Source organism: Cygnus atratus, chromosome 9, assembly GCF_013377495.2.
Source record: "Cygnus atratus isolate AKBS03 ecotype Queensland, Australia chromosome 9, CAtr_DNAZoo_HiC_assembly, whole genome shotgun sequence".
Lineage (NCBI taxonomy): Eukaryota > Metazoa > Chordata > Aves > Anseriformes > Anatidae > Cygnus > Cygnus atratus.
The window spans coordinates 9579252-9603190 of record NC_066370.1 but is presented as its reverse complement, the minus strand read 5'-3'; the positions used below and the strand labels follow the sequence as shown (position 1 = coordinate 9603190).

At 54.6% G+C, this 23939-nt stretch overlaps 1 protein-coding gene, 17 non-coding genes and 1 pseudogene across 18 annotated transcripts; 1 reads left to right on the top strand and 18 right to left on the bottom strand.

Annotated features, from left to right (window-relative positions):
• Positions 1 to 102: 102 nt before the first annotated feature.
• Positions 103 to 221, bottom strand: LOC118247288 (5S ribosomal RNA). Its single transcript, XR_004778344.1, has one exon. It is a non-coding gene; the product is annotated as a 5S ribosomal RNA (ribosomal RNA).
• Positions 222 to 358: 137 nt separating this feature from the next.
• On the bottom strand, positions 359 to 477 carry LOC118247286 (5S ribosomal RNA). Its single transcript, XR_004778342.1, has one exon. It is a non-coding gene; the product is annotated as a 5S ribosomal RNA (ribosomal RNA).
• Positions 478 to 615: 138 nt separating this feature from the next.
• Positions 616 to 734, bottom strand: LOC118247285 (5S ribosomal RNA). The gene has a single exon (XR_004778341.1). It is a non-coding gene; the product is annotated as a 5S ribosomal RNA (ribosomal RNA).
• Positions 735 to 871: 137 nt separating this feature from the next.
• LOC118247284 (5S ribosomal RNA) lies at positions 872 to 990 on the bottom strand. Its single transcript, XR_004778340.1, has one exon. It is a non-coding gene; the product is annotated as a 5S ribosomal RNA (ribosomal RNA).
• A 137-nt stretch (positions 991 to 1127) lies between these two features.
• LOC118247283 (5S ribosomal RNA) lies at positions 1128 to 1246 on the bottom strand. Its single transcript, XR_004778339.1, has one exon. It is a non-coding gene; the product is annotated as a 5S ribosomal RNA (ribosomal RNA).
• A 137-nt stretch (positions 1247 to 1383) lies between these two features.
• Positions 1384 to 1502, bottom strand: LOC118247282 (5S ribosomal RNA). Its single transcript, XR_004778338.1, has one exon. It is a non-coding gene; the product is annotated as a 5S ribosomal RNA (ribosomal RNA).
• Positions 1503 to 1639: 137 nt separating this feature from the next.
• On the bottom strand, positions 1640 to 1758 carry LOC118247281 (5S ribosomal RNA). Its single transcript, XR_004778337.1, has one exon. It is a non-coding gene; the product is annotated as a 5S ribosomal RNA (ribosomal RNA).
• A 137-nt stretch (positions 1759 to 1895) lies between these two features.
• On the bottom strand, positions 1896 to 2014 carry LOC118247280 (5S ribosomal RNA). Its single transcript, XR_004778336.1, has one exon. It is a non-coding gene; the product is annotated as a 5S ribosomal RNA (ribosomal RNA).
• A 137-nt stretch (positions 2015 to 2151) lies between these two features.
• Positions 2152 to 2270, bottom strand: LOC118247279 (5S ribosomal RNA). Its single transcript, XR_004778335.1, has one exon. It is a non-coding gene; the product is annotated as a 5S ribosomal RNA (ribosomal RNA).
• Positions 2271 to 2407: 137 nt separating this feature from the next.
• Positions 2408 to 2526, bottom strand: LOC118247278 (5S ribosomal RNA). The gene has a single exon (XR_004778334.1). It is a non-coding gene; the product is annotated as a 5S ribosomal RNA (ribosomal RNA).
• Positions 2527 to 2663: 137 nt separating this feature from the next.
• LOC118247277 (5S ribosomal RNA) lies at positions 2664 to 2782 on the bottom strand. The gene has a single exon (XR_004778333.1). It is a non-coding gene; the product is annotated as a 5S ribosomal RNA (ribosomal RNA).
• Positions 2783 to 2919: 137 nt separating this feature from the next.
• LOC118247314 (5S ribosomal RNA) lies at positions 2920 to 3038 on the bottom strand. The gene has a single exon (XR_004778367.1). It is a non-coding gene; the product is annotated as a 5S ribosomal RNA (ribosomal RNA).
• Positions 3039 to 3175: 137 nt separating this feature from the next.
• LOC118247324 (5S ribosomal RNA) lies at positions 3176 to 3294 on the bottom strand. The gene has a single exon (XR_004778375.1). It is a non-coding gene; the product is annotated as a 5S ribosomal RNA (ribosomal RNA).
• A 137-nt stretch (positions 3295 to 3431) lies between these two features.
• On the bottom strand, positions 3432 to 3550 carry LOC118247312 (5S ribosomal RNA). Its single transcript, XR_004778365.1, has one exon. It is a non-coding gene; the product is annotated as a 5S ribosomal RNA (ribosomal RNA).
• Positions 3551 to 3687: 137 nt separating this feature from the next.
• LOC118247299 (5S ribosomal RNA) lies at positions 3688 to 3806 on the bottom strand. Its single transcript, XR_004778354.1, has one exon. It is a non-coding gene; the product is annotated as a 5S ribosomal RNA (ribosomal RNA).
• A 136-nt stretch (positions 3807 to 3942) lies between these two features.
• LOC118247287 (5S ribosomal RNA) lies at positions 3943 to 4061 on the bottom strand. Its single transcript, XR_004778343.1, has one exon. It is a non-coding gene; the product is annotated as a 5S ribosomal RNA (ribosomal RNA).
• Positions 4062 to 4198: 137 nt separating this feature from the next.
• On the bottom strand, positions 4199 to 4317 carry LOC118247276 (5S ribosomal RNA). Its single transcript, XR_004778332.1, has one exon. It is a non-coding gene; the product is annotated as a 5S ribosomal RNA (ribosomal RNA).
• Positions 4318 to 4454: 137 nt separating this feature from the next.
• On the bottom strand, positions 4455 to 4570 carry LOC118247318 (uncharacterized; annotated as a pseudogene).
• Positions 4571 to 5925: 1355 nt separating this feature from the next.
• EFHD1 (EF-hand domain family member D1) lies at positions 5926 to 22055 on the top strand. The gene is made up of 4 exons (XM_035544988.2): positions 5926 to 6265; positions 13661 to 13808; positions 19161 to 19295; positions 20408 to 22055. The coding sequence occupies exons 1-4, from the start codon at positions 5964 to 5966 to the stop codon at positions 20540 to 20542; spliced, it is 720 nt and encodes a 239-aa protein (XP_035400881.1). The 5' UTR covers positions 5926 to 5963; the 3' UTR covers positions 20543 to 22055.
• The last annotated feature ends 1884 nt before the right edge of the window (positions 22056 to 23939 follow it).

The window sequence follows — 23939 nt, the reverse complement described above, 5'->3', positions numbered from 1 at the left end:
CCACACCACCAACCGACACCCATGCGACGGACCGGGCCACCGCCTCCCTGGCAAAAGGGGGCGCCCCCGGCCCCGCAGAGGCCCCCCGACGGCAAACACAAAAGCCTACAGCACCCGGTATTCCCAGGAGGTCTCCCATCCAAGTACTAACCGGGCCCGACCCTGCTTAGCTTCCGAGATCAGACGAGATCGGGCGTTGCCAGGGTGGTATGGCCGTAGGCACCCTCCTCCCCGGCAACAGCCCTCTTCCCAACAGCCACACCACCAACCGACACCCATGCGACGGACCGGGCCACCGCCTCCCTGGCAAAAGGGGGCGCCCCCGGCCCCGCAGAGGCCCCCCGACGGCAAACACAAAAGCCTACAGCACCCGGTATTCCCAGGAGGTCTCCCATCCAAGTACTAACCGGGCCCGACCCTGCTTAGCTTCCGAGATCAGACGAGATCGGGCGTTGCCAGGGTGGTATGGCCGTAGGCACCCTCCTCCCCGGCAACAGCCCTCTTCCCAACAGCCACACCACCAACCGACACCCATGCGACCGGACCGGGCCACCGCCTCCCTGGCAAAAGGGGGCGCCCCCGGCCCCGCAGAGGCCCCCCGACGGCAAACACAAAAGCCTACAGCACCCGGTATTCCCAGGAGGTCTCCCATCCAAGTACTAACCGGGCCCGACCCTGCTTAGCTTCCGAGATCAGACGAGATCGGGCGTTGCCAGGGTGGTATGGCCGTAGGCACCCTCCTCCCCGGCAACAGCCCTCTTCCCAACAGCCACACCACCAACCGACACCCATGCGACGGACCGGGCCACCGCCTCCCTGGCAAAAGGGGGCGCCCCCGGCCCCGCAGAGGCCCCCCGACGGCAAACACAAAAGCCTACAGCACCCGGTATTCCCAGGAGGTCTCCCATCCAAGTACTAACCGGGCCCGACCCTGCTTAGCTTCCGAGATCAGACGAGATCGGGCGTTGCCAGGGTGGTATGGCCGTAGGCACCCTCCTCCCCGGCAACAGCCCTCTTCCCAACAGCCACACCACCAACCGACACCCATGCGACGGACCGGGCCACCGCCTCCCTGGCAAAAGGGGGCGCCCCCGGCCCCGCAGAGGCCCCCCGACGGCAAACACAAAAGCCTACAGCACCCGGTATTCCCAGGAGGTCTCCCATCCAAGTACTAACCGGGCCCGACCCTGCTTAGCTTCCGAGATCAGACGAGATCGGGCGTTGCCAGGGTGGTATGGCCGTAGGCACCCTCCTCCCCGGCAACAGCCCTCTTCCCAACAGCCACACCACCAACCGACACCCATGCGACGGACCGGGCCACCGCCTCCCTGGCAAAAGGGGGCGCCCCCGGCCCCGCAGAGGCCCCCCGACGGCAAACACAAAAGCCTACAGCACCCGGTATTCCCAGGAGGTCTCCCATCCAAGTACTAACCGGGCCCGACCCTGCTTAGCTTCCGAGATCAGACGAGATCGGGCGTTGCCAGGGTGGTATGGCCGTAGGCACCCTCCTCCCCGGCAACAGCCCTCTTCCCAACAGCCACACCACCAACCGACACCCATGCGACGGACCGGGCCACCGCCTCCCTGGCAAAAGGGGGCGCCCCCGGCCCCGCAGAGGCCCCCCGACGGCAAACACAAAAGCCTACAGCACCCGGTATTCCCAGGAGGTCTCCCATCCAAGTACTAACCGGGCCCGACCCTGCTTAGCTTCCGAGATCAGACGAGATCGGGCGTTGCCAGGGTGGTATGGCCGTAGGCACCCTCCTCCCCGGCAACAGCCCTCTTCCCAACAGCCACACCACCAACCGACACCCATGCGACGGACCGGGCCACCGCCTCCCTGGCAAAAGGGGGCGCCCCCGGCCCCGCAGAGGCCCCCCGACGGCAAACACAAAAGCCTACAGCACCCGGTATTCCCAGGAGGTCTCCCATCCAAGTACTAACCGGGCCCGACCCTGCTTAGCTTCCGAGATCAGACGAGATCGGGCGTTGCCAGGGTGGTATGGCCGTAGGCACCCTCCTCCCCGGCAACAGCCCTCTTCCCAACAGCCACACCACCAACCGACACCCATGCGACGGACCGGGCCACCGCCTCCCTGGCAAAAGGGGGCGCCCCCGGCCCCGCAGAGGCCCCCCGACGGCAAACACAAAAGCCTACAGCACCCGGTATTCCCAGGAGGTCTCCCATCCAAGTACTAACCGGGCCCGACCCTGCTTAGCTTCCGAGATCAGACGAGATCGGGCGTTGCCAGGGTGGTATGGCCGTAGGCACCCTCCTCCCCGGCAACAGCCCTCTTCCCAACAGCCACACCACCAACCGACACCCATGCGACGGACCGGGCCACCGCCTCCCTGGCAAAAGGGGGCGCCCCCGGCCCCGCAGAGGCCCCCCGACGGCAAACACAAAAGCCTACAGCACCCGGTATTCCCAGGAGGTCTCCCATCCAAGTACTAACCGGGCCCGACCCTGCTTAGCTTCCGAGATCAGACGAGATCGGGCGTTGCCAGGGTGGTATGGCCGTAGGCACCCTCCTCCCCGGCAACAGCCCTCTTCCCAACAGCCACACCACCAACCGACACCCATGCGACGGACCGGGCCACCGCCTCCCTGGCAAAAGGGGGCGCCCCCGGCCCCGCAGAGGCCCCCCGACGGCAAACACAAAAGCCTACAGCACCCGGTATTCCCAGGAGGTCTCCCATCCAAGTACTAACCGGGCCCGACCCTGCTTAGCTTCCGAGATCAGACGAGATCGGGCGTTGCCAGGGTGGTATGGCCGTAGGCACCCTCCTCCCCGGCAACAGCCCTCTTCCCAACAGCCACACCACCAACCGACACCCATGCGACGGACCGGGCCACCGCCTCCCTGGCAAAAGGGGGCGCCCCCGGCCCCGCAGAGGCCCCCCGACGGCAAACACAAAAGCCTACAGCACCCGGTATTCCCAGGAGGTCTCCCATCCAAGTACTAACCGGGCCCGACCCCGCTTAGCTTCCGAGATCAGACGAGATCGGGCGTTGCCAGGGTGGTATGGCCGTAGGCACCCTCCTCCCCGGCAACAGCCCTCTTCCCAACAGCCACACCACCAACCGACACCCATGCGACGGACCGGGCCACCGCCTCCCTGGCAAAAGGGGGCGCCCCCGGCCCCGCAGAGGCCCCCCGACGGCAAACACAAAAGCCTACAGCACCCGGTATTCCCAGGAGGTCTCCCATCCAAGTACTAACCGGGCCCGACCCTGCTTAGCTTCCGAGATCAGACGAGATCGGGCGTTGCCAGGGTGGTATGGCCGTAGGCACCCTCCTCCCCGGCAACAGCCCTCTTCCCAACAGCCACACCACCAACCGACACCCATGCGACGGACCGGGCCACCGCCTCCCTGGCAAAAGGGGGCGCCCCCGGCCCCGCAGAGGCCCCCCGACGGCAAACACAAAAGCCTACAGCACCCGGTATTCCCAGGAGGTCTCCCATCCAAGTACTAACCGGGCCCGACCCTGCTTAGCTTCCGAGATCAGACGAGATCGGGCGTTGCCAGGGTGGTATGGCCGTAGGCACCCTCCTCCCCGGCAACAGCCCTCTTCCCAACAGCCACACCACCAACCGACACCCATGCGACGGACCGGGCCACCGCCTCCCTGGCAAAAGGGGGCGCCCCCGGCCCCGCAGAGGCCCCCCGACGGCAAACACAAAAGCCTACAGCACCCGGTATTCCCAGGAGGTCTCCCATCCAAGTACTAACCGGGCCCGACCCTGCTTAGCTTCCGAGATCAGACGAGATCGGGCGTTGCCAGGGTGGTATGGCCGTAGGCACCCTCCTCCCCGGCAACAGCCCTCTTCCCAACAGCCACACCACCAACCGACACCCATGCGACGGACCGGGCCACCGCCTCCCTGGCAAAAGGGGCGCCCCCGGCCCCGCAGAGGCCCCCCGACGGCAAACACAAAAGCCTACAGCACCCGGTATTCCCAGGAGGTCTCCCATCCAAGTACTAACCGGGCCCGACCCTGCTTAGCTTCCGAGATCAGACGAGATCGGGCGTTGCCAGGGTGGTATGGCCGTAGGCACCCTCCTCCCCGGCAACAGCCCTCTTCCCAACAGCCACACCACCAACCGACACCCATGCGACGGACCGGGCCACCGCCTCCCTGGCAAAAGGGGGCGCCCCCGGCCCCGCAGAGGCCCCCCGACGGCAAACACAAAAGCCTACAGCACCCGGTATTCCCAGGAGGTCTCCCATCCAAGTACTAACCGGGCCCGACCCTGCTTAGCTTCCGAGATCAGACGAGATCGGGCGTTGCCAGGGTGGTATGGCCGTAGGCACCCTCCTCCCCGGCAACAGCCCTCTTCCCAACAGCCACACCACCAACCGACACCCATGCGACGGACCGGGCCACCGCCTCCCTGGCAAAAGGGGGCGCCCCCGGCCCCGCAGAGGCCCCCCGACGGCAAACACAAAAGCCTACAGCACCCGGTATTCCCAGGAGGTCTCCCATCCAAGTACTAACCGGGCCCGACCCTGCTTAGCTTCCGAGATCAGACGAGATCGGGCGTTGCCAGGGTGTTTTTTTATGTTATTTTGTTATATTGTGTTGTTTTTCATAATATTTTGAAAATATTGAATATTGAAAATATTGAATATTGAAAATATTAATTTCATGTTTTATGTTCACAATCTTTACATTATTATTGTGTAATAGTATTATTGATTAATGAATATTTTTATTGAATATTGAAAATATTTACTATTGAAAATTTTGAATGTTTAATAATAGTTAAAATATTTGTCTTAATATTTTCAAAATATTGTGTTATTTTTCAAAAGTTCTTTTCGAAGGTGTTATTTCATTTTATTTTTTTGATGGTACTGTTTTATTTTTTTATTTTTTTAGTATATGGTATTTTTTTTCTGAGCCTGTTCATTTGAGTGTGCGTCATATCCATTATTTTCTTAACATGCCATTCGGGTTCCGTGTTACTTTCTGATTTTTACTCCTGTCTATGTTATACCCCTACGGATTATTTCCAGGAGGTGGCATCCTAGCTGATTTGTCGCCAATAGCACTCTCCATGTGGCTAGGTATGTGCAAAACCAGCAGCCACCAAAGCGCCTAGAGGCACGTGTTGTCCCCATTGTCCTGCAGCACTTCCCAGGCGTCCCCACTCCCCAGTGCTAGGAGGAGGTGCCCTGTTCCACCCTTGTGGCCGTGCCCGAGAGCGCATTACCGTGAGCGCGGCCTACGCCATGCCTTGTGCCGATCGGCAGTGGTTTTGGTGTTCCCAGTGTGAAATATCCCCGTGGTGTGTGTGCTGCGCGCGGCGCTGTGCCCCGCCGGAGCTGGGGTACCTGGGGAGGTGGCGGCGGTCACTCCGAACGGCCTCGGCGGTGGCTTTTTGGGGCGGCTCGGCGGGCTGCCGCCTGCCCCGCGCCGCGTGCAGGCGAGGGTCTCTCCGTGCCGCCTGGAGGTGTGAAGCCGTGGCGGTGCAGGCGCTGTGACCGCACAGCACGTTCCGTGACGTTGGGGCGGGCACCAGGGGCCGTAGGGAGGTGCCGGGCCCGGGCTTCGCTGTCCCGGGGCTCAATGTCCCGCCCCCGCTCGTGCCCCTGAGGGGGCCTTTCCAGGAGGGCCGCCCCGCTGAACCCCTAGGGCCGCCCCTGTCCCCCAGCGCCCGGGGGCAGCCGCAGGGTCACCCGCTCGCCCCGAGGGGCCGCCCGCCTTCCCCCCTCGCAGGGGGGCCAGGGCTGAGCCCTGCTTTGTCCCGGATTAATTTTAGCCCGAGGGGGTCAGGGCGGCGAGGCGGCGTGTGCCTGGAAGCGCCGTGCCGCGCCCCCCCCCCCTGCGGGCCCCCCCCAAGCCCCACGGCGCCTCCTCAGTGCCCGCCCCGGCCCCGCCTCTGCCCGGCCCGCCCCGCTCCGGCGAGTGCGGGAATAAAGTTCGGGGCCGGCCCGGGCGGCAGCGGCGGGGCCATGGCCTCGGAGGAGCTGGCGCAGAAGCTGCAGCGGCGGCTGCAGCTGGAGGAGAGCGGGGCGGAGGGCGACGGGGGGGCAGCCCCGGCCCCCGCCCCCGCCCCGGCCCCCAGCGCGGGCGAGGAGGAGCGGGGCTCGCTGACGGGCAGCGCGGGCGCGGAGCTGAGCGCCAAGCTGGCCCGGCGGCACGACATCAACGAGGGCGCGGCGCAGCCCCGGCTGGCCGCCGTCTTTAACCCCTACACCGAGTTCAAGGAGTTCAGCCGCCGCCAGATCAAGGACATGGAGCGCATGTTCCGCCTGTGAGTGCGGGGGGGTGGTATGGGGGGGGTCTTGCCGGGAGCTGGGGGCTCTGCCCTGGGTTTTGGGGCTCTGCCAGCTGTCCTTCGTCTGCAGCCCTTTTCAGGGCTTTTTTTTTTTTTTTTTTTTTTCTCCCGGGGGGTTGGGAGGGCAGACATCTGTCCCAAGCCTGCGTGCTCTTGGCAATGTGTTTGCATTTCTGCACGTTTTTGCGGTTCTGATGGAAGGCGCTGCCGTGAGGTTAGCAGCACCATCTGATGCACATATTGCCCCCGTGCTTTAGATAGGGAGGAGGAAGCAGCAAGAGGGCTGTCGAGTTTGCTTTGGGCTGGGGGGCTGCTGTTGAGCCCCACGCTCAGCTTATGGCCCAGGGCCATGTCTGTTTGGTTGCCCTTCCTGGGTTTGGGGTGAAGGGTTCTTGTGGTGGACCCCTGCGCTGTGGCTTTCCAGAGAAACTCTGCATGGGACAGGGAGAGGCACAAGCCCCAAGTCCTTGCATCAGGGGGTGCATGGGCTGCATGCTGTGCAGTTTGTATTGCTGAGCATTAGTGGTGACAGTCAATGGCTCCCAGTTTCTCTAGCCCTCCCACCTGGCTCCCCTTCACTCTTGTCCCCTCTGGTGTACCCTTGTGTGGCCAGGAGGGCACAGCCTGCTGCAGCAGCCCTGCTTCACACCCCGGGGCAGCTGGCGGCTCTGCATCCCCAGGGCTCGCAGTGACGCCTGACGTCTGCCTTCGGCAGCTGAGCTCCTGAATGTCCCCTGCAGCTCTGCTCCGCAGCGTTGTAGCTCCATCCACAGTCCTGTTTGCCGGGCTTTGTGTTCCCTACCATGTACCAAAATAAAGCCTGAGCATGGCTTCCTCTTTTTTCCCCCCTTCCTGGGGGCTGGGATGGAGTTCCCCTCTCAGTGGGAAGGTTTGTACTGAATTTAAGCTGGCAGTGCAGGGAGTTGTTTGTGTAAGTAGAAAGGGTTGCCCCTTATCAGGGCCGTGTTCCAGCCCTTCTCTGTCCCCCGGCTGACTCTTGCAGTTGGGCTGTGCCTGGGTACTTTTGTTTGCCTGTGCTCAGGTTCCCCTTCAGGGCCACAAACCGCTGTGCTCCTGGGGACTGACGTCAGGGCAGGGGGTGAGCTGATGTCCGGTGTGAGGAAGCAGGGCTCCTGCTATGTGGGCTGTCGGCGTAAAGTCAGTGGCAAAGAGCCACTTCAGCTTACGGAGATGCCTGCAGCAGGGTTCCGAACTTGTTAGGTCCTCCTCCTCCTGCCTGAACATTACCTTCAGCATCCTGGAGGCTGGAACCATTGCAAAGAGACGGAGCCTGCTTGAACGCTTCCAGTTCCCTGCTCCGTGGGGTGTTGCTGGCCCCAGACAGGGCTGTTGCTGCAGGAGACCTAGCCGTGTGCTTTTGGCAAGGCATTTCTGTGAGCATGCCGGAGCTCTTTGTTGTGCAGGCTGCTTTGCATTGGCAGCTGGGCGTGGGGAGGGAGGTGTCCGGGCCAGATTTCTGCTCTGCTTGCTCCTGTGCCTCTTCTGACAACTGGTAAAAGGGGACCCTGCAGTACGGGGGGCTGGGATGTGGGACTGCGAGGGCGGGAGGACGAAGTGTGCAGGCAGCCCACTGTGGTGCACGCTGCCCAGAGGCTGAGGGTAGGAGCTTGGAGCAGGCAGTGGCACAGACTCCATAGGGGTAAGGGGAGGAATAGCATTGGTTGGGGAAATAAAAAGTGGAAGAACTGAATTGCAGCTGAATTTTTAGACAATGAGCTCATTAAATGCAGGCCTTGCAAGAGGGAAACCTAGGCTTTGCAGTTGAATGCTAATCAGCTGTTCAGCGCCGCTGGGAAACATTGTGTGCCCTGTGAGGATGGCCGCAGCTGAGCGCGGGCTGGCGGAGCCCAACGGGATGGGGTCGGGCTGTGCGCCCTGTGCAGTGGTGGGCATCCTCCTGTGGACAGGAGCACAGAAACCCCTTGCTGGGGTTTGCTCTGTTAAAGGCAGGTGGAGTTGTGCTGCGGAGGATCTGGTCTTTGCTCCATCTGGTCCCAGAGACCTGTTTCAAGTCCTGGCCAACACCACGTGCTCCAGAAGGAGAGGAAACGTTCCCCTTAAGTCCTGCCAATCAGAGCTTGAGTTAATGTGATTAAGGCTTTTATTCTTTGTATAGCTTATTGGCCCCGGCAGCTACAACCCAGGATCTTTCTTACTAATGTTAGAAAACAAGCATTTGATGGCCAGGGATGTCTCCTCAATGCTGCAGGATGCTAGGCTTCTGCTGCGGAACTTCCCCTCTGTGGGTCTGGGAGCCCCCATGCGAGGGGCTTGCTTGGGCTCGTCTCACCCCCCTGTTCCAGCCTTGTGACCCCATGCTGAGCTGTGCCAGTGCCTGTAGCAGGTGCTGGGGCTCTGCTGCCCCGTGGGCCATGGCTGCCAAGCCCAGAGGGGCCTCAGGTGGCCCCAGGTGCTCTTGGGGTGGGCTTTTTTTGGCAGAGGAACCAGGAAGTCTGCAGCTCAGGCTAATTATAACGTGACCTAATTAGCTGCCTGTTCTGACAACGCGTGGGGATGGAGGTAACCACGATAACCTCCCTTCCCAAAGCCTTGCCAGCAGATCCTGAGGAGCTCTGGGGTCTTGCAGCTCACCTTGCTGCCATCCCTCCCAGGCCAAGGCAGCTCGGGGACGGCTGCGTGAGCAGGGTGCGTGTGACAGCCGGGCTGTGCCGGGTCTGAGTGACCTTTGAGGGACGTGGTGGGGGAGGACAGCAGCCACCAGATTAGTCTGCAGGGTGGGAGGAAACACTTGAATTCCAGCGCTGCTGTCACTTCTGCATTTAGGGAGTTCAGTGTGTCGCCCACTTGTTTTGTGACTGTGCTTCCTCCTGCCTTGGCCAGTGGGGAGGCTGCGGACTCCCCTTGTCCTCCTGACGCTGCCGTGCTCCCGCTGTGACTGGCTGTCTCTGACCATCACCAGCTGTGTCTGGGACCCCTGTGGTCTGGGAGGTAATCCCAATGGGGAATTGACCACCCTGTGTGCCTAGCACCTGGCCTGGGCCCTGTGAGGGTCTTGCCAAATGCCTCAGAGGAAATCCTGGTGTAGGAGGCTTTCATTTTGTCCTCACATCACTTCAAGAGCTGGAGCTGCGTGTGGCTGAGGAGCTGGAAACAGTCACTGGTGGTGTGAGGCTGCTCCTGTCCCTGGTATGGAGGAGGTTTTTTTCAAAGCTCTTGGCGTGTAAGGTGATATGCAATGCTTGGTGGAAATGAAGTACTACTTAGAAAGGACTTTGAAATATTTAAGAAGAGCTTATTACCACTTCAGTACCATTACTCTACTTTGTTTCAGAGCCTATTAGGCCATTGCAACATGCAGGAGTTGTAGATCAAAGTACAGTTGCTCAGATTGTGTGGAGCAAGCTCAGGTACAGCGAACATGCACAGGGAGGGCAGGCTTTCTTTCCAGGCTTTCTCAAGAAGCATGAGTGTTTAGAAATTGTTCTTTGATCTTCCAGGATTTCTAATTTCTTTCAACTATCCTTTAAGTTGTTTTTTCTTCAGGCAGGTGGGGAGGCGACTGCCAAGTCGGTACTGGTAATGAAGTCCTCAGCTTTTCCTTCTCCTCCCTTCCCAATCCTTCCTTCTGTGGTGCAACCCTCCGGCTGTGTTGTACAGCACCATTGCAATGATTGTACTAGCACAACAACTGTGCATAACACTTCTTACTCTTCAGCAAGTTTGTTCAGCAAGTACTCCCTCTTTCCCTCCTTTCCCCCCCATTTCTGCTGCTGCTTTCCTCCCCCGGTGCCCCAGCAGCCGGGCACACAGCGCAGCCTGGGTGGAAGGGAGCCAGCCTGGGAATCCACCCGCATCCTTGTTGCAGCAGATTTTGGCAGCAGCCCTGTGTGTCTTGTCTGCTGCCAGGTCTGTAGCTGCGGCTGTGCTGCGAAGCCTCGCTGTGCTGGCTACGGGGCTCGTCGCTGCGTGTGGTGTCCTGGCTCTCCCAGGGGGCCCGGCTACGCTGTGGCAGGAGGGGACCCACAGTGGCCTGGCACTGATGTGTTGCTGGAGTGGCCTCCCCATCTCCTGCAGGCCAGAGACGTGAGACGTCTTTGCCTGTCAGCACAAGAGCCCTTCCGTAATGCTTTCGCGTCACCAGGAAGAGGCTTGGCTGGCGGCCCAGGGAGCTTTGAGCCCAAAGGGAGCAAAGGTCCGGTGTCACAGCAGGACAGCGGGTGGCAGTGGGTGCTGGGCACCAGAAGGCTGCTGCGGCACCTGGGCACACGAGTGGTGCACAGTCCTGCTGTGCCCCTCTGGGAGTATGGGATGGGTGGCTCCTGGGGTGCATTTAGGCACCAAACCTGCTGTGGTGCCCTCTTCCAGCTCTGCTTGTACCTGTGCTACCCTTTAGGGGTGTCCATCACCCCCTAGGGACGGAGCTGCTGTGAGGCAGTGAAACAGGTGAGAGCCTTGTCAGGGCCTGAGGAGCTCCTGGAAGACATATGGTTGGATTTGGGGTAGGGCTGAGGGGTGCCAGGACCGATGCTCCCCAGCCACTGCCATGCTAACAACTGTGCTGTGCCTGCTGCGCCAAGAGCCTGTGCCCGCGGGGGTGCGGCGGGGAATGAATTACGCCGTCTCTCATGCCCTATAAATACGCCTCTCCCTAAATAGTCTGGCTGTGCGGCTCTGTGACAGTCGTGTGGCTGTGCTGAGGTCCTAAAATACTCAGGCTGCTTTTGGAGGCGAGTGGGGGCAGGGAGGAAATGCAGCAGTGAGCAGGGTGCTGCGCGGCCCCACAGCTTGCACTGGGTATCTGGGAGCTGTAGTGTCACCCCCGTTGTGAGTGACTGGTAGCACTATTTTGGGGTGGATGGATGCCACCTGAACCCCTGTCCCTGGCCGGTCCCATGCAGTGTCCCGCTTGGAAAAGCGCTGCCTGTGCACTGAGCACCTATTGTGCGGCTGGCACTGCGTGCTGCTCGGCTGCCTATTCCTCACAATCCTGGCTTTGTGCTGCCTCTCTGCAGGGCCGGTGGAGCCCTGAAGCCGTGCCCGGCAGCACGGCACCCAGCATGGCTGGTTAACCCTTTGGGGGCAGTGTTTGCCCTCAGGCTCTGTGCCGGGATGGGCCAGGCACCAGGGACTGGTGTTTGTGCAGGCAGTGCCTGTAGGACAAGGGCAAGGTGAGCACGGTAGGAGTGGGCTGGGTGTCTTTCTCCTCCTGACTTCATCTCCATTGCTCATCCACTCAGAGTGGTGAGGCAGTGTCCTGACTGCAGATAAGCAGCCCTTCTTCAAGGACTCCTTGTAGCCAGCCCTGCTTCCACAGCCAGTCAAAGAGCAATGTTAGCTTGTTAGGCTCAAAAACAAACAAAAAAATAAAAAAAAATCCCAAGTGTCCCCCTGCCAGGATATACTTTGCTGCTTTATCTGATCAAAGGCACTGCCTCTCCAGCTGCCTCACTCCAAAGGAACAGCTCCACACCCTTACTCCCAAATTCACAGGAAAAACGATTTCCCAATTAAATATGGGAGAGATCGCACTTAGTGCGCTTCTGTGATGCCTTGAAAGTGCAGCTCTGAGTTGCACTTGGTAGTGCAGCTAACATGTGCCTTAATTAAACGATGCCTTCCTACAATGTACCTGCTGTCTTTCCTTCCCTGACCTGTCAGCACTGTGACCTGGTTTCTGCTCCAACAGAGGTTTCTCTCCTAGTTTTCCAGAAAGCTGTCCAATCTGGTGGTCTTGTGCTTGCTGGACGCAGATGTGCGGGCAGGTTGGTAGCAGGGTCTGCAAGCCAGCCTGGTTGGGATGTCCCTGCCACTTGGGGTCTCGTGGGCCTGATACACTGGGCCTCTTGGAACTGAAGAGACGGGATAAAAGGTGGTTTTGGAAGCGGTGGGGCTGTCTGACAAGCAGCAGAGCCCCCCTGGTTTGGGGGAGCAGCACCTGGTACCGTGGCAGGGGCAATGCTCTGGGCTGCAGCCCTGCCTCGTGCCGCCCACGCCTTCCAGTGGCTCAGTGCCAGTGGCTTTGTTCACGCCTTCCTCTGCCGCAGCTTCCTCTGTGGCTGCAAGGCTTCTCGGCTGGAAAGGGCTTTTTTCCAGGGCAACCACAATTGTGCAGGTCTTGGGCTGGGACGGCTACAGCTGTCGTTTTCTTTGGAAGAGAGCTAACAGTGAATGAATGAAGGGTGGAAGGGTTTCACCAGCTCCCGCCAGGGGGGAGAGCTTCAGCACTGTGCCTAGGATTTCTTCCCCAAAGAGCTGAAAGGATTTAACTCCATCGGGATTGAGATGGTGGTGGGGAGGGAGGCCAGGAGCAACAGCAGGCATTGTACCAGGGCTGAGCCCAGCCAGGCAGATGCTGCCCTGTCCCCCTGTGTGAGCCCTGTCTCTGTGCCAGGCCCTGATGGCCAGCACTGGTCCCAACTTGCTTTCTGCTCTGGGAACGTGTCTTGAAGCAGGGCCTTTCACTCCCTATGAATGCAGGATGAGGGAGGGCCACAGGGCTGTCTGATAGCAGAGTGCTCATGCTTGAGGCTTTGGACTTTGAAACCCAGTCGTGACCCTCACGGATGTGAAGTGCTGAATGCTCTGGAGGAATGGGCACTCAGTCGCAGGGCACTGCCTCCCTGTCTGTGCTCTCTCCTCCTGCAAGGAGTCCTCACAGTCTTTTTGTGCTCTTCTGGGAGCGTGGACCCGCTCCAGCCTTGCTCCTAGAGCTGTCCTGAGGTGGGTGTGGATTTCTCATCTCACCAGTGGCTGTGTTTTAGCCCTCAGGCACCAGCCAGGATTCCCTTAGTGCTATGCTCCCTGCTTCCCCAGCCTGTCTTTCTACTCAGCCTCGGGGCACCGAACCAGCAGCTGCCCTGAAGCAGAGCACTTGTGCAGTACAGAAGTATTTCAGAGAGGAGAGAGCTTCACAGCCAGACGGGTGTGTTTTGCTTACAAAGAAAGATGGCCTTTTGCTGCTGGGAGGTTGTGAGTGGTCTGTGCTCCCTGTTTCTCCTCTGAATGAGCCTGAGACCTGGCGACAGCTGGCATGCCTCTTCCCCACCATGCTGGTGCATGGTGTAAGCTGTGTGTAAGTGACCTTCATGCTGGACACACAAGTGGGTGTGATGGAAATCCCACTGAGACAAGCTGAGTTCCTCTGTGTTCTTTCTGTGTGGGGCCATTTGGCCCAAGCTCCCCTGAGCACTTCCCTCTCTGAAGAGACAGCTCTGAAGGCTGCCAGCCACTTCCCTGAACTTAATATATCTGTGTTGTACAGCTTCTCCTCTCCCCTGAGCTTTGAACCACCATGTTACTTTTTCCGTTTGCCCAGTTCCTCTTCTGGAAAGATGCTCCTGGAGGGGGGAATGATGAGGGCTGACCCTCTCCCCTTTGTGTACCCCACAGGTACGACTCGGGACGGGATGGGTACATCGATCTGATGGAGCTGAAACTGATGATGGAAAAGCTGGGAGCCCCTCAGACCCACCTGGGGCTGAAGAACATGATCAAGGAGGTGGACGAAGACTTTGATGGGAAGCTCAGCTTCCGTGAGGTAAGGGTGACCATGGGCACAGCTGGGGATATGATTGTGGGGCAGAGGGAGGAGGCATCTGGGCCCCATTCTCTGGCTGTAGGTAGCCCCATCCCCTCTGTGTGCCTCCAGCTGTGGGGTGCAGTGGAGAAGCAGGTGAGCTTCCCCACACCATGGAGAGCTTGAGCTGGAGCACTGTCAGCATCTATTTCCATGTGGCAACAATGGTACCAGGTGCTGAAGAGCTTCAACCTCCCTGCTTGCTTGGGGAGCATGTATGAGCCCTGCTGCAGCCGCCCGGGAGTGCTGACAGCTCCCTGCTGTAGCTGGGGGTGGCACAGATTTGGCACATCCCTGCAGTCACAAGGAGTCTTTGCTGGGTTTCTGCAGTACAGCGGCTCAGGCCTTATTTCAAATGCAGGGGAAGGACTCTGCTCAGAGCAGCCCATTTCATGGAGTGCAGAAGGCTTCTTCCAGTTTATATTGGGCCCCTCTACATCACACAGTGACCTGCCACAGCAAGTTCAGTGTCCCTGCAGCAAGGAATAAGCTGGGAGATGCTGTGGTTCAGTACTTTGTGTTGGCTCAGCAGGGACGGGCAGCAAGCAGGTCGGTCTGTCTCTCACCACTGTGCTCTGAGATGGCTGGGGTATCAGTCATGCTGGGGCAGCTGACAAGAGTGCTGTGGGCAGGACAGGAGCAGCTGCTGGGTGAAGGAAGAGAGGACACTTAAATGACCTGCACGTGTACAACGGTACCCAGCTCTCTTCTCAGCAGTTATCACAATGTCCTCTTGCATCATCTTCTGCTAGGCCTTGATTGCTGCCTGAATCAATAGTGTGCGTAACACTGTGGCTTTCTAAATTAACCAACAGTTCCTCAGGCAGCATGAGAGCCCGGACTGCTTGTATCCTGTGGCAGCTGTGGGCTGTGTGGTTATCCTGCTTCTTCCCCCTCCAGGAGGTGCTGGAGATGTGCCATGAGCATCTAGGCTTCCCAGTTTGTGAAGGGGCTGTGCTCTTGCTATGCCTCTTCTATAGTGGGGCTTTGGTTGTGGGGATGAGGGCAGAGCTCTCTGTGGCTTCAGATGTTCTGTTCTTTATTTGGAATATTGGGGGGCGGGGAGGAAAGGAGGTTGCCTGTCCCCCCCTTTAGAGCACTGAAGTGAGCTGTGGGAAACACTTCTGTACACTCCTGTTCCTTGTACACGTTTGCTTTGTCCCCACTCATGCACTGTGCTCCCAGTACTGCTTGGAGGAATGCTTCCAGCCAGAGTGAAAGCCTCTCAGCTTGCACCTGCAAAGCTCTAAGCTGGCAGCTCCTCTGCACAGGGGAGGGTATGTGCACAGGCAGAGGTGAACTGGAGGTAGCAAAGAATCCAGCGGAGCAGGAAGAGCACCGTGTCCTTGGCCCCAGGTCAGACTGGGGCAAGATAAGCACTGGAGGCAGCACAGACACGCAGCTGTGGCTGCCAAATCTCTGCATGTGCTGGAGGAGCCCTCTCTGCCTTGCTGTGTGCTGCCTGAGCTTGCTGTCGGACTGGGAAAAGAGTTAGGAACAGCTTCTGGGCTTTGTGATCAGTACTGCAGACACCCTCTCCCACAAAAGCAAAGCACCTTTATCCCCCAGGATGCTGGGAGATCCCTTGGTGTCCTGGCTCTGTCGGTGCAGCACGAGTGGCAGTGTGGCTCCTCTTCTGCTGCCACCTGTTTGGAGCATGGCCGCCTATCTGCTGGCATGGGCTGCCTGCTGCCAGCCCTTGGCACATGGCAGGAGGCAGCTGGTGTTGCTGCAGCTTCTCACCAGATGCAAAAAGATGGTCGAGCAAACGCAAGCTTGAGTGGTACGCAGATCAGAACAAGGGAGTTTTGCTGGCGGAGCTCTGGGGACGAATTACTTAGCAGCTTTGGCAGGTGCTCACGGCTTCATGTGGAAGAGAGAAGCAGGATGCCTCTTGCCTTGTTGCAGGTGTGCTGGGCAGAGAACCCACAGGGAGTCAGGTTTCCCGGTGGGTGAGGAGGCCCAAACCAGCCTGTGGCCCTGCCCTGCTCCGCTTGCTGCTGGTAGTGACCAGGAAGCACATGGGGAGTGATCAAGCTGACTTGGACCACTCTGATAACCCAAGGAGAAACCCTGGTTTAAAAGCATGTCCAAACTCAGCAGTGTGCAACTCAGGCTCCTGTCTACCTCTCCAGAGAATGTCCTGACAAATCTGCCTGAGGATGTGCTGCTTGAGGTCTGTCTGGAGAATTGTGAAGGACCTCTTCCACTTGCAACAGGTCAGCTTTTGTTGCTGGTTGGAGCAGTGCCATGTCTTCCCACACCGTGTAAGCAGGAAGGCAGGCCTGTGTTGCTCTGACTTGCTGCTGACAAACCACTGGCCCTGTTAGGAATGCTGCCTGTACCATTGACCTTTAAGAGTCCACAAATACATCAACAATTAACTGCACAAGATTCCCTCTGTGACTTGAGCAAAGCAGTTTAGGCTTAAAACATCAGGTACAGCTGGGGGAAAAAATATCTCAATGTTTGGTTTTATCATTACCACAGGAAACCAGAGTTAATTGGTATAATAGTAATGCCTAATCCCCACTGCTATCTACAACCTGCAAAAATCCACCCACTGCCCTCACACCTCCACTGGTGTAAATGCAGACCCACGTCATGTGTTTGCTAGCAGGGTTTGTGCAAACCACAGACTTGGGTGGCACTGCTTTTTCTGGTAAGCTGTTGCAAGGCCGCTGCTGTCAGTCAGGCCAACGCCTGTCCTTGTGTCCAGGAGGCAACCACAGTGTAGTGGGGTGCATATGTGCAGCATTGCTCTGAGACCTGGCACTGGTTAGGTCTCTGCTAATGACTGATGTGAGGGTGGATATATCTTTAAACTCTTACAAAGTTTGTGGGGTACGAAGTGTGTCCTGCTGTCCATGTTCCACGAGAGCAGGATTTTCAATAGTACCAGCATTATTCACTTTAGCTTCTGTTGACATTTCTGAGGCTTAGTAAGCTACGTGTGGTAGGGCCTGGGCCTAGCAATGGGATGAGATGAATTAGGAATGGAAGTTTATCAGGAAACTTAATGTAAATTCCTGCTGCTGCTCTCTAGTGAGAGGATTGATGCCTTAATAGCAAATCACCAGTGGGCTGTGGGTGGTATGCTGACATGAGGAAGGATTGATCCTGAGCTCCTGTGGAAACCAGTATGATGCCCCATAGTCTGCCTCGCTGGGTCCTCAGGGCTGGAGCTATGCTGTGTCCGCCCCAGCAGTGGCTTGGTCCCTGCTTTCCTTTTAGCTCAGCCTGCTTTTCCCGGCTGCAGCAGCCCGTGTTCCACTGGAGGATTGCTGCCCCATCCCCTAGTTTCAGGATGATTCATGCGCACTTGTGACTGGGTGTTTCCAGTCCCTCCCTGTGTGACAGCTGTACCAGACCTCAGGACTGTGCTGCTTCCACTGCCCTTCTCCAATGCCAGGAAGTGGGACTTACAAGGGTGGAGCAGAAACTGCGAGGAGGAACCATGACTAACAGCAGCGTGTGCAGCCTGGCGGCTGGCCCTCCGTGTCCCTGTGCTCGGTGGTGGGGGCAAGTGAGGGGAACTAGCCCAAACCCAGCGGATCTGAGCACAGAGAGGGTGTCTTGGGGAAGATTCGGTTTCTTTCTGAGATGCTCTGCTTGTTCAGCAGAGCATCGTTTAATTTGTTACATGTGTTTGGAGGGGGATAACTTCCCTCCCCAAGCATAGCCTGCTTTCTGGCTGCTCTGTGCTGAGCATGCAGGGGCCCCAAGGCCGCTGCATGAAGCAAGGCCTGGTAATGCTGCATCTGTGAGAGGGCAGCCAGTGTTGCCGTCATCTCCACACCCTTTCCCATGGGAGTCTTCCCAAACTCTTGCATCTCCACTGGTTTCTGCGAGCAACTTGAAATGGGAGAGTGGGGCTGTCTCGGTGCAGATGCTGGGACTCTGCTGCCCTCCTCTGGGATAACACAGGCTGTCTGGAGGAGGGAACAAGGTCATGAAGTGCCAGGGATGTCAGACATGCCTGTGCAGATAGATTTCACAGTAATCCTATGTGGTGTTCTCAGCTCTCTGCCCTGGACTGAAGTGCTGCAGTGGTGCATCGCTGCTTGTGCTGCTTTGTACTTGGGTGACTTGTCCCTGGCTCTGTTCCTTCAGTGCTTCAGCACTAAGACACCTCCTGGGATGCCTGAGAATAGCAGGGAGTTACAGGAGTGTGGTTGTCAGCTGGAAGGTGATGCAGAGGTATCTGTCTTCAAGCAGGTTGGTCTCGTCCCTCCTGTTTAAAAAATAAAAATAAAAATAGTGCTTTCCTGAGAGATGATAGATTTTTTTTTTTTGTTTTCTTTTGCAATTCGTTTACCTATTTGCAGTCTGCTGTAGTGACTCTGGGTTTGCTAAATATCTGTAGTCCAGTGCAGGACGATGATCTCCAAGCAAGTTGTTCTGTAGACGCTGGTACTTGTTCAAGTCATCTCTGACTATCACAAGGGCATGCCCCTGACCTGACCCCTGACGGATACATCTGAGAAGCTCTCCTGTATGTTATTTAAGGGGCACAACAGAAATACACTGCCATTGCTCATTATAGCTAAACCAGTCTGGGTTCCCTGGAACAGGCTGAGGCATAGCTCCAAGGACTGATTTAAGTAGCTTTTCCCATGTCCTCAGCAAGGACCAGTTGAAGTGACCATGTTCTGTTGTTCTTCGTGCATTTGACCTTAATTTGGTTTTCCCCTCCCATACTGTGTGGACAATTATGCTTAGAAAGGACTGAAGGCAGGGTTCTTGGCAGCTGAGCAGTTTCCAGATTCCTTTCAAGTGTACATCTTTGAGCTGATGTCCTCTCTAACAAAATTGTGCTGGTACCTCTATCCAAGGAGGCTGGGGTTTGGGTGTGAGCCAGGGCAGTCTTTGCCCTGCTTTTATTCCTGTGGGATGTGATCTGAGACCCCAAAACAGTGGGGAAGCTGCTGGGGGGACTGTGATACAGCATTAGGGTGTGGGGACATATGGTAGGCCCTGATCTAGCACTCTATGGTTGTACTGGGCAGGTGGAGATGGCCTCCTTCCTCCTGCCCTGTAGCAGTCTAGGAGCTATGATTCATCATGGCTCTGCTCCACGGAAAACGGTCTTTTCCTAAACAAAAAAAAAAAATCTCTCTTTAGTCCAATGGGGCTGTGTGGTAGAGCCAGGGCACTGAAGCACAAGTTGCTTGGTGCTATTTGGTTTATATAGAACTGGTTTCCTTTGCTCTAAAATGTAAATTCCTACCTCCCAGATGAATGTCTGCTCTGCTTGTGCTTTAAGTTCTCACCTCAGCGAAAAACTTGAATGTTTCCTCTCTGTCTTGCTAGTTCCTGCTGATTTTCCATAAAGCTGCAGCTGGGGAACTTGAAGAGGACAGCGGCCTGTTGACTCTTGCAAAGCTTTCAGAGATAGATGTCTCCATTGAGGGAGTCAAAGGAGCCAAGAACTTCTTTGAAGCCAAGGTATGGTGTGGCAAAGAGGAACATGAAACAACTCTGCACACAGGCACTAATTGTTTTAATTGTCACAGAGAAGCTGACCATGCTTGCTTTTCAGTAGAAGATAGTTTTCTACCTATCTAAAAGGAAGTATATTTCATCTGCCCCTAACCATAGCCATTGTTTTTCCCTTCAAACTTTGCTATAATCTAGCTAGGGCATTCCTTTTTGAATCAGTCAACACTGAAATGGCTTCATACACTGTCTCTGCTGTGGGTCCTACCCTGGTAGACTGGCTGACTTGCATCCCTGTGGCTGGAGCTGTACATAACTAGCTGGCTGACAGCTTTTAAAGACAAAAGTGTCCTGGAAGCTCATGTGGAGGACTTGACTTTCTCATTTTGCATAACTTGCCTTGACCACAGCACTCAGAGTTTAGTAGTGAATGGCGTATTTTGGAGTATGGAATTTCAGACGTCTTTTTTGAGCAGCTCTCTGTAACCTTTGGAATAAAAATTATTCCACAGGGTCCTGGAGCTGGCAAAAAGAGCTTTACACAATTCGAGTCTGACAAAGCACCCTTTTTGAATGTTCTTTTGGGGAGAGAGAATAATCCTGCTTGTTTATATAAGGAGTTCTGTCCTCAGAGTATAGCACAGCTATTGCACAGCAGATGTACTAAGATGAAAGCTGGAAAAATAGCCAGGAAAAAAAAACACAGCACATCTCTTTGATCTGCAGATTATCTGTGGTAGTATGATGTTCTCAGATTTGGCTATGATTTAGAACTGTTTTCTGCAGTAGTTTCTTCCACTGTATACTTGCAACTTATGCTATGCTGCCTGTTTACAGAAATAATGTATTTGACCTAGCACTGATGGCATTGTTTTGGTTACTTGCTAGTGACTTACTAGTAATTGACTTTGACATCAGTAAAAGAAAGGTCAAAGTGAACTAACAGGTACTGGGTGTAAATACCCAAGCATTGCAGTGTAATTAATACTTGACCCATTCTGACAGCTTCCCAGCAAGCAATGGGAGGTGCAGCAAACAGTTCAGCACTGCTCACTCAGGAGTAATTCAGACTCTGCTTCTGATGCAAGGCTTGATGAGCTTTTACTTTTTCTCTCATAAAGGTTCAAGCCCTTTCTTCAGCAAGTAAGTTTGAAGCAGAGATAAAAGCTGAACAGGATGAACGAAAGCGGGAAGAGGAGGAAAGAAAACACCGCCGAGCAGCGTTCAGGGAGTTGAAGTCTGCATTCACCCAGTAATCAACCAGCCAATATGCACTCCAAGATTGCACATAACTTGGTACGTTTCCCAGATCAGGGCTCTACCTGGAGAGAACTGCCTGGATCCTGTCTAAAATTCGTTACAGCTTTGCTAGTCTTCCTCTCTTGAAGATCCTCCTGAGCTCCTAAGGATGCAACTCTTGCAGTTACTGTGCATTCATAACGATGTGAATCGTAAGAGTTGTGTACATGCTGTTTCCTCTGAACCATCAGGAGTGCATCACCCTGAAGTAGAAACAGCAGGTAGCAAATCAGGGTGAGTGCTGAGAAGTGTTGTTTGCCACTTCATTCTTTCCTTCTTTTCTATACATAACTCTTCTCTTAACTTTTTAATTCATTCCTTGCTTACAGACAAGTGAGGTCTTGTGTAAAGCAGGGTGTACAAAGTACAGATTCACTTCCTGTATGTTTGTACTGCTGTTGGGTGTTGTCACACATCCCTGACTTCATCCCTCTTCTTCCTCAAAGCCCTGTGCCCCAGGCACTGTGAAAACACTGTGAAGAGAGAAAGATAATTACTATGGATATGGATCAAATTATTTCCCGTAGACTTTTCTGCTGCCCAGCATGTTGGAGAGTCTTCCAGTTTTCCTTCTCTGAAGTGCCATACTAACAAATCTTTCAATAAGATGCAAGATTTCTGATAACTTTGAAGAGAGGAAGCTGGCTCTCTTAAACAAGGAATAGAAAACTGAGTTGCCTAATCATGTATCTTCTTTCACATTCCATCATGTTTAGTGTACTGTATGGCTTTACTGTATTTTCCAACCTTCCAATCTGTCTTTAGGGGGCTTTGCCAGTTGGATGACAAAATTGGATGGAATGCTGGGTTTTTCTATCGGGAGATGTGCTCATCCTGAATCATAAAGGTGGCATTGTTTGATTTCATTAGAGCCATGACAGATAAAACCAGCCCAGCATACTGAGCAATCCCTTCTCAAGAAGTGAAGACCAGAGAGGTTAGCATGTTTAGTTGAATTGAATTCAGAGGGCTTGCACTGTATTTAGCTATTTTCTTTTACAAACACAGGAAACTTGTCCACAAATGTTAAAATGTCTGATGTTTTTCTGGATATACACTGTAGGTCATGACAGAGGGAAGCTATGTTCCCTTGGAGAGACCTCTCCAAACATGAATTTGCCTGAATTCTGCCTCTGCTGTTGCCCCGGTTTGTGCTTTTCTTTATTTTCCAGATCAAAACTCACCAGTCATATTTTCACTTGTCTGTTTTGCTTCCTGAACTGTGAGCACTAAACTGTGAGCATGGAATAATGAATAGAAAAACCTCTACTCTTTAATGTCAGGTGAAAGAATTGCTAAACAATTAAACTGTGTATATATCTTCACAGATTATATTTTATAAAATCACGCTTTTTTAGCTAAATATTTATAATTAAATGTTTTTATACTTTACAACAAAGCAGATAATTTCATCTTCAATTATTTCTCCTGTTGCTGAAATGTACAAATAAAACATTATCTCCAGTCTCATCTGTTGCTTATTTTAGTTCCCCTGACTACACTGTTACGTGCACAAACTACTCCCGTGGCCCCCACTCCTGACCGTGCCAGTGTTTGAGCCCAAGAGCTTGGCATCCTGACTTGGATGAGCAAGGAAGAGTTCAGCTTTCCCCTTCTACACAGCAGTTCTGGTTGAAAAAGTCCAATGTTTGCAATTCCTTACAAAGAGACATGACCATGTAAATATTTGAAATGCTGTCCACTGCTAAGTGTTGACAGCTGAACTGTCAGCCTTCCCTTTTCTTAAAATAGCCACTGCATCTCAGCCCTGGTAGTGCCCCAGCTGGGAGCTGGGCAGGTTACTTCAGCTACATATGGCTTTGTATTTCCTCCTTCCCTTTTTATATGAGGGGAAAAAGATGCATGGAAGTCTGAATGTGTGTACAAGCACTTTGGTTCTGCTGTTGGTGATCTGCTAAGTTTTGCTGGCGGGGCCAGCATGGACAGCTCAGGAGCAGGCTTAACTGTGTATCAGTGCAGGCACAATCCAGTGATGAAAGGGAAAATGTAAATATTTTATCCAGCATAGGCCTTCAGTATGGCTCTGCGTGTTGTAGGCAGTTGATGTGTTTGTTGTGTGTCTGAGCCCTTGGGTCTCTGAGGTAAAGTAAAACCTGGATGAGGGCTCCTTAGTCTTCATTTCTGTGGGAAAATGGCAACACTGCAGCTCTCAATTTTATTTTTATTTTTTAGTTTTTTCTCTTTCAATGCAGTAAAGCAAGCACTGCTGCCATTTGCTGATTTGCACATGCAGCTGTGTGAGGAGGCTGGGGCAGCAGCAGGGGAGAGTGGAAAGAAAACTTCTAATGTTTGTTTTTTAATAATTTTGATTCAATTCCAGCTGACAAAAGTTTCAATGAGGAAATCAACAGTGTCTGAACTGGGCATAGCTCAGGCTGCAGAGCCTGGGAGGGTGGGTTCTTGCTTTTAGCTGTGCATTTGTAGCAGGACAAGGTGGCTGTGTTGGGTCAATGGGAACAGGGAGAATTTGTAAACATGCAGAAAAAACTGCTGCAGCTGCCCTCCTAAAGGAGTATCAGTAAGCTGTGGAACTTATCTGTCTGTGATCAAGACTTTGCTCCTTAGTCCTTTTCCAAAAGGATGCCAGTCTCCTGGGTTAATTGGATTTTGTCCCAGCCCAGCTTTCTTCTGTGAGGATTGTCTTCTCTCTCATTTAGAGGATGAGAGTGTCAGGTTTTATAATGTTCAGTTTTCTGCCAGAGTAGCTTTGTTCAGCTCAAACAGGTGCTGCTAGCTGACGCCTTTATTCAGTGCAGTGAAGAATAAATGCTTTTGGATGTATGTTTATTCTGAAGTTGTAGCAACGTGAATTTTGAAATCAGCTTTGCAAGAACTGAGATTGGGAAGTTAATTGTTCTTTAAATTGTTCTGTTTTGCTGGCAACTATCAAACTAAATAACTATGTCATTAGGTCATACAGAAATACTAAAAAAGAAATGGCTTAGCTGAATGCCTGAGCCAATAGTTACTGGCTGACAAGATCTACTTAATTTTAGTTACCTATAATTAATGTATTACAGTTCTTGATGCTGTCTTCCCTTTATGCCTGGTGTCATCACAGGTGGCTTTTAAGGGTTCTGGCAATACCAACTTTACCTACTGATGCCTGCTGGTATGTCGATGCCAGTCTGGCATGACTGATGCCCCAAGTGACTCTATATCTGCTTGTGAGGATAAGTAGAGAAGTTTGATGAAAAGTCTGCTGTGGATACAGGTCTTTCCCAGAATGGATGAAGACTTGTGTCAAGTCATTTATCTCCTAGAACAGGAACTCCTGCTAGTCCTGTATCCCTGGAGGAATTTTGTTTAAAATTTCCCAGAGTAGGAAATGTA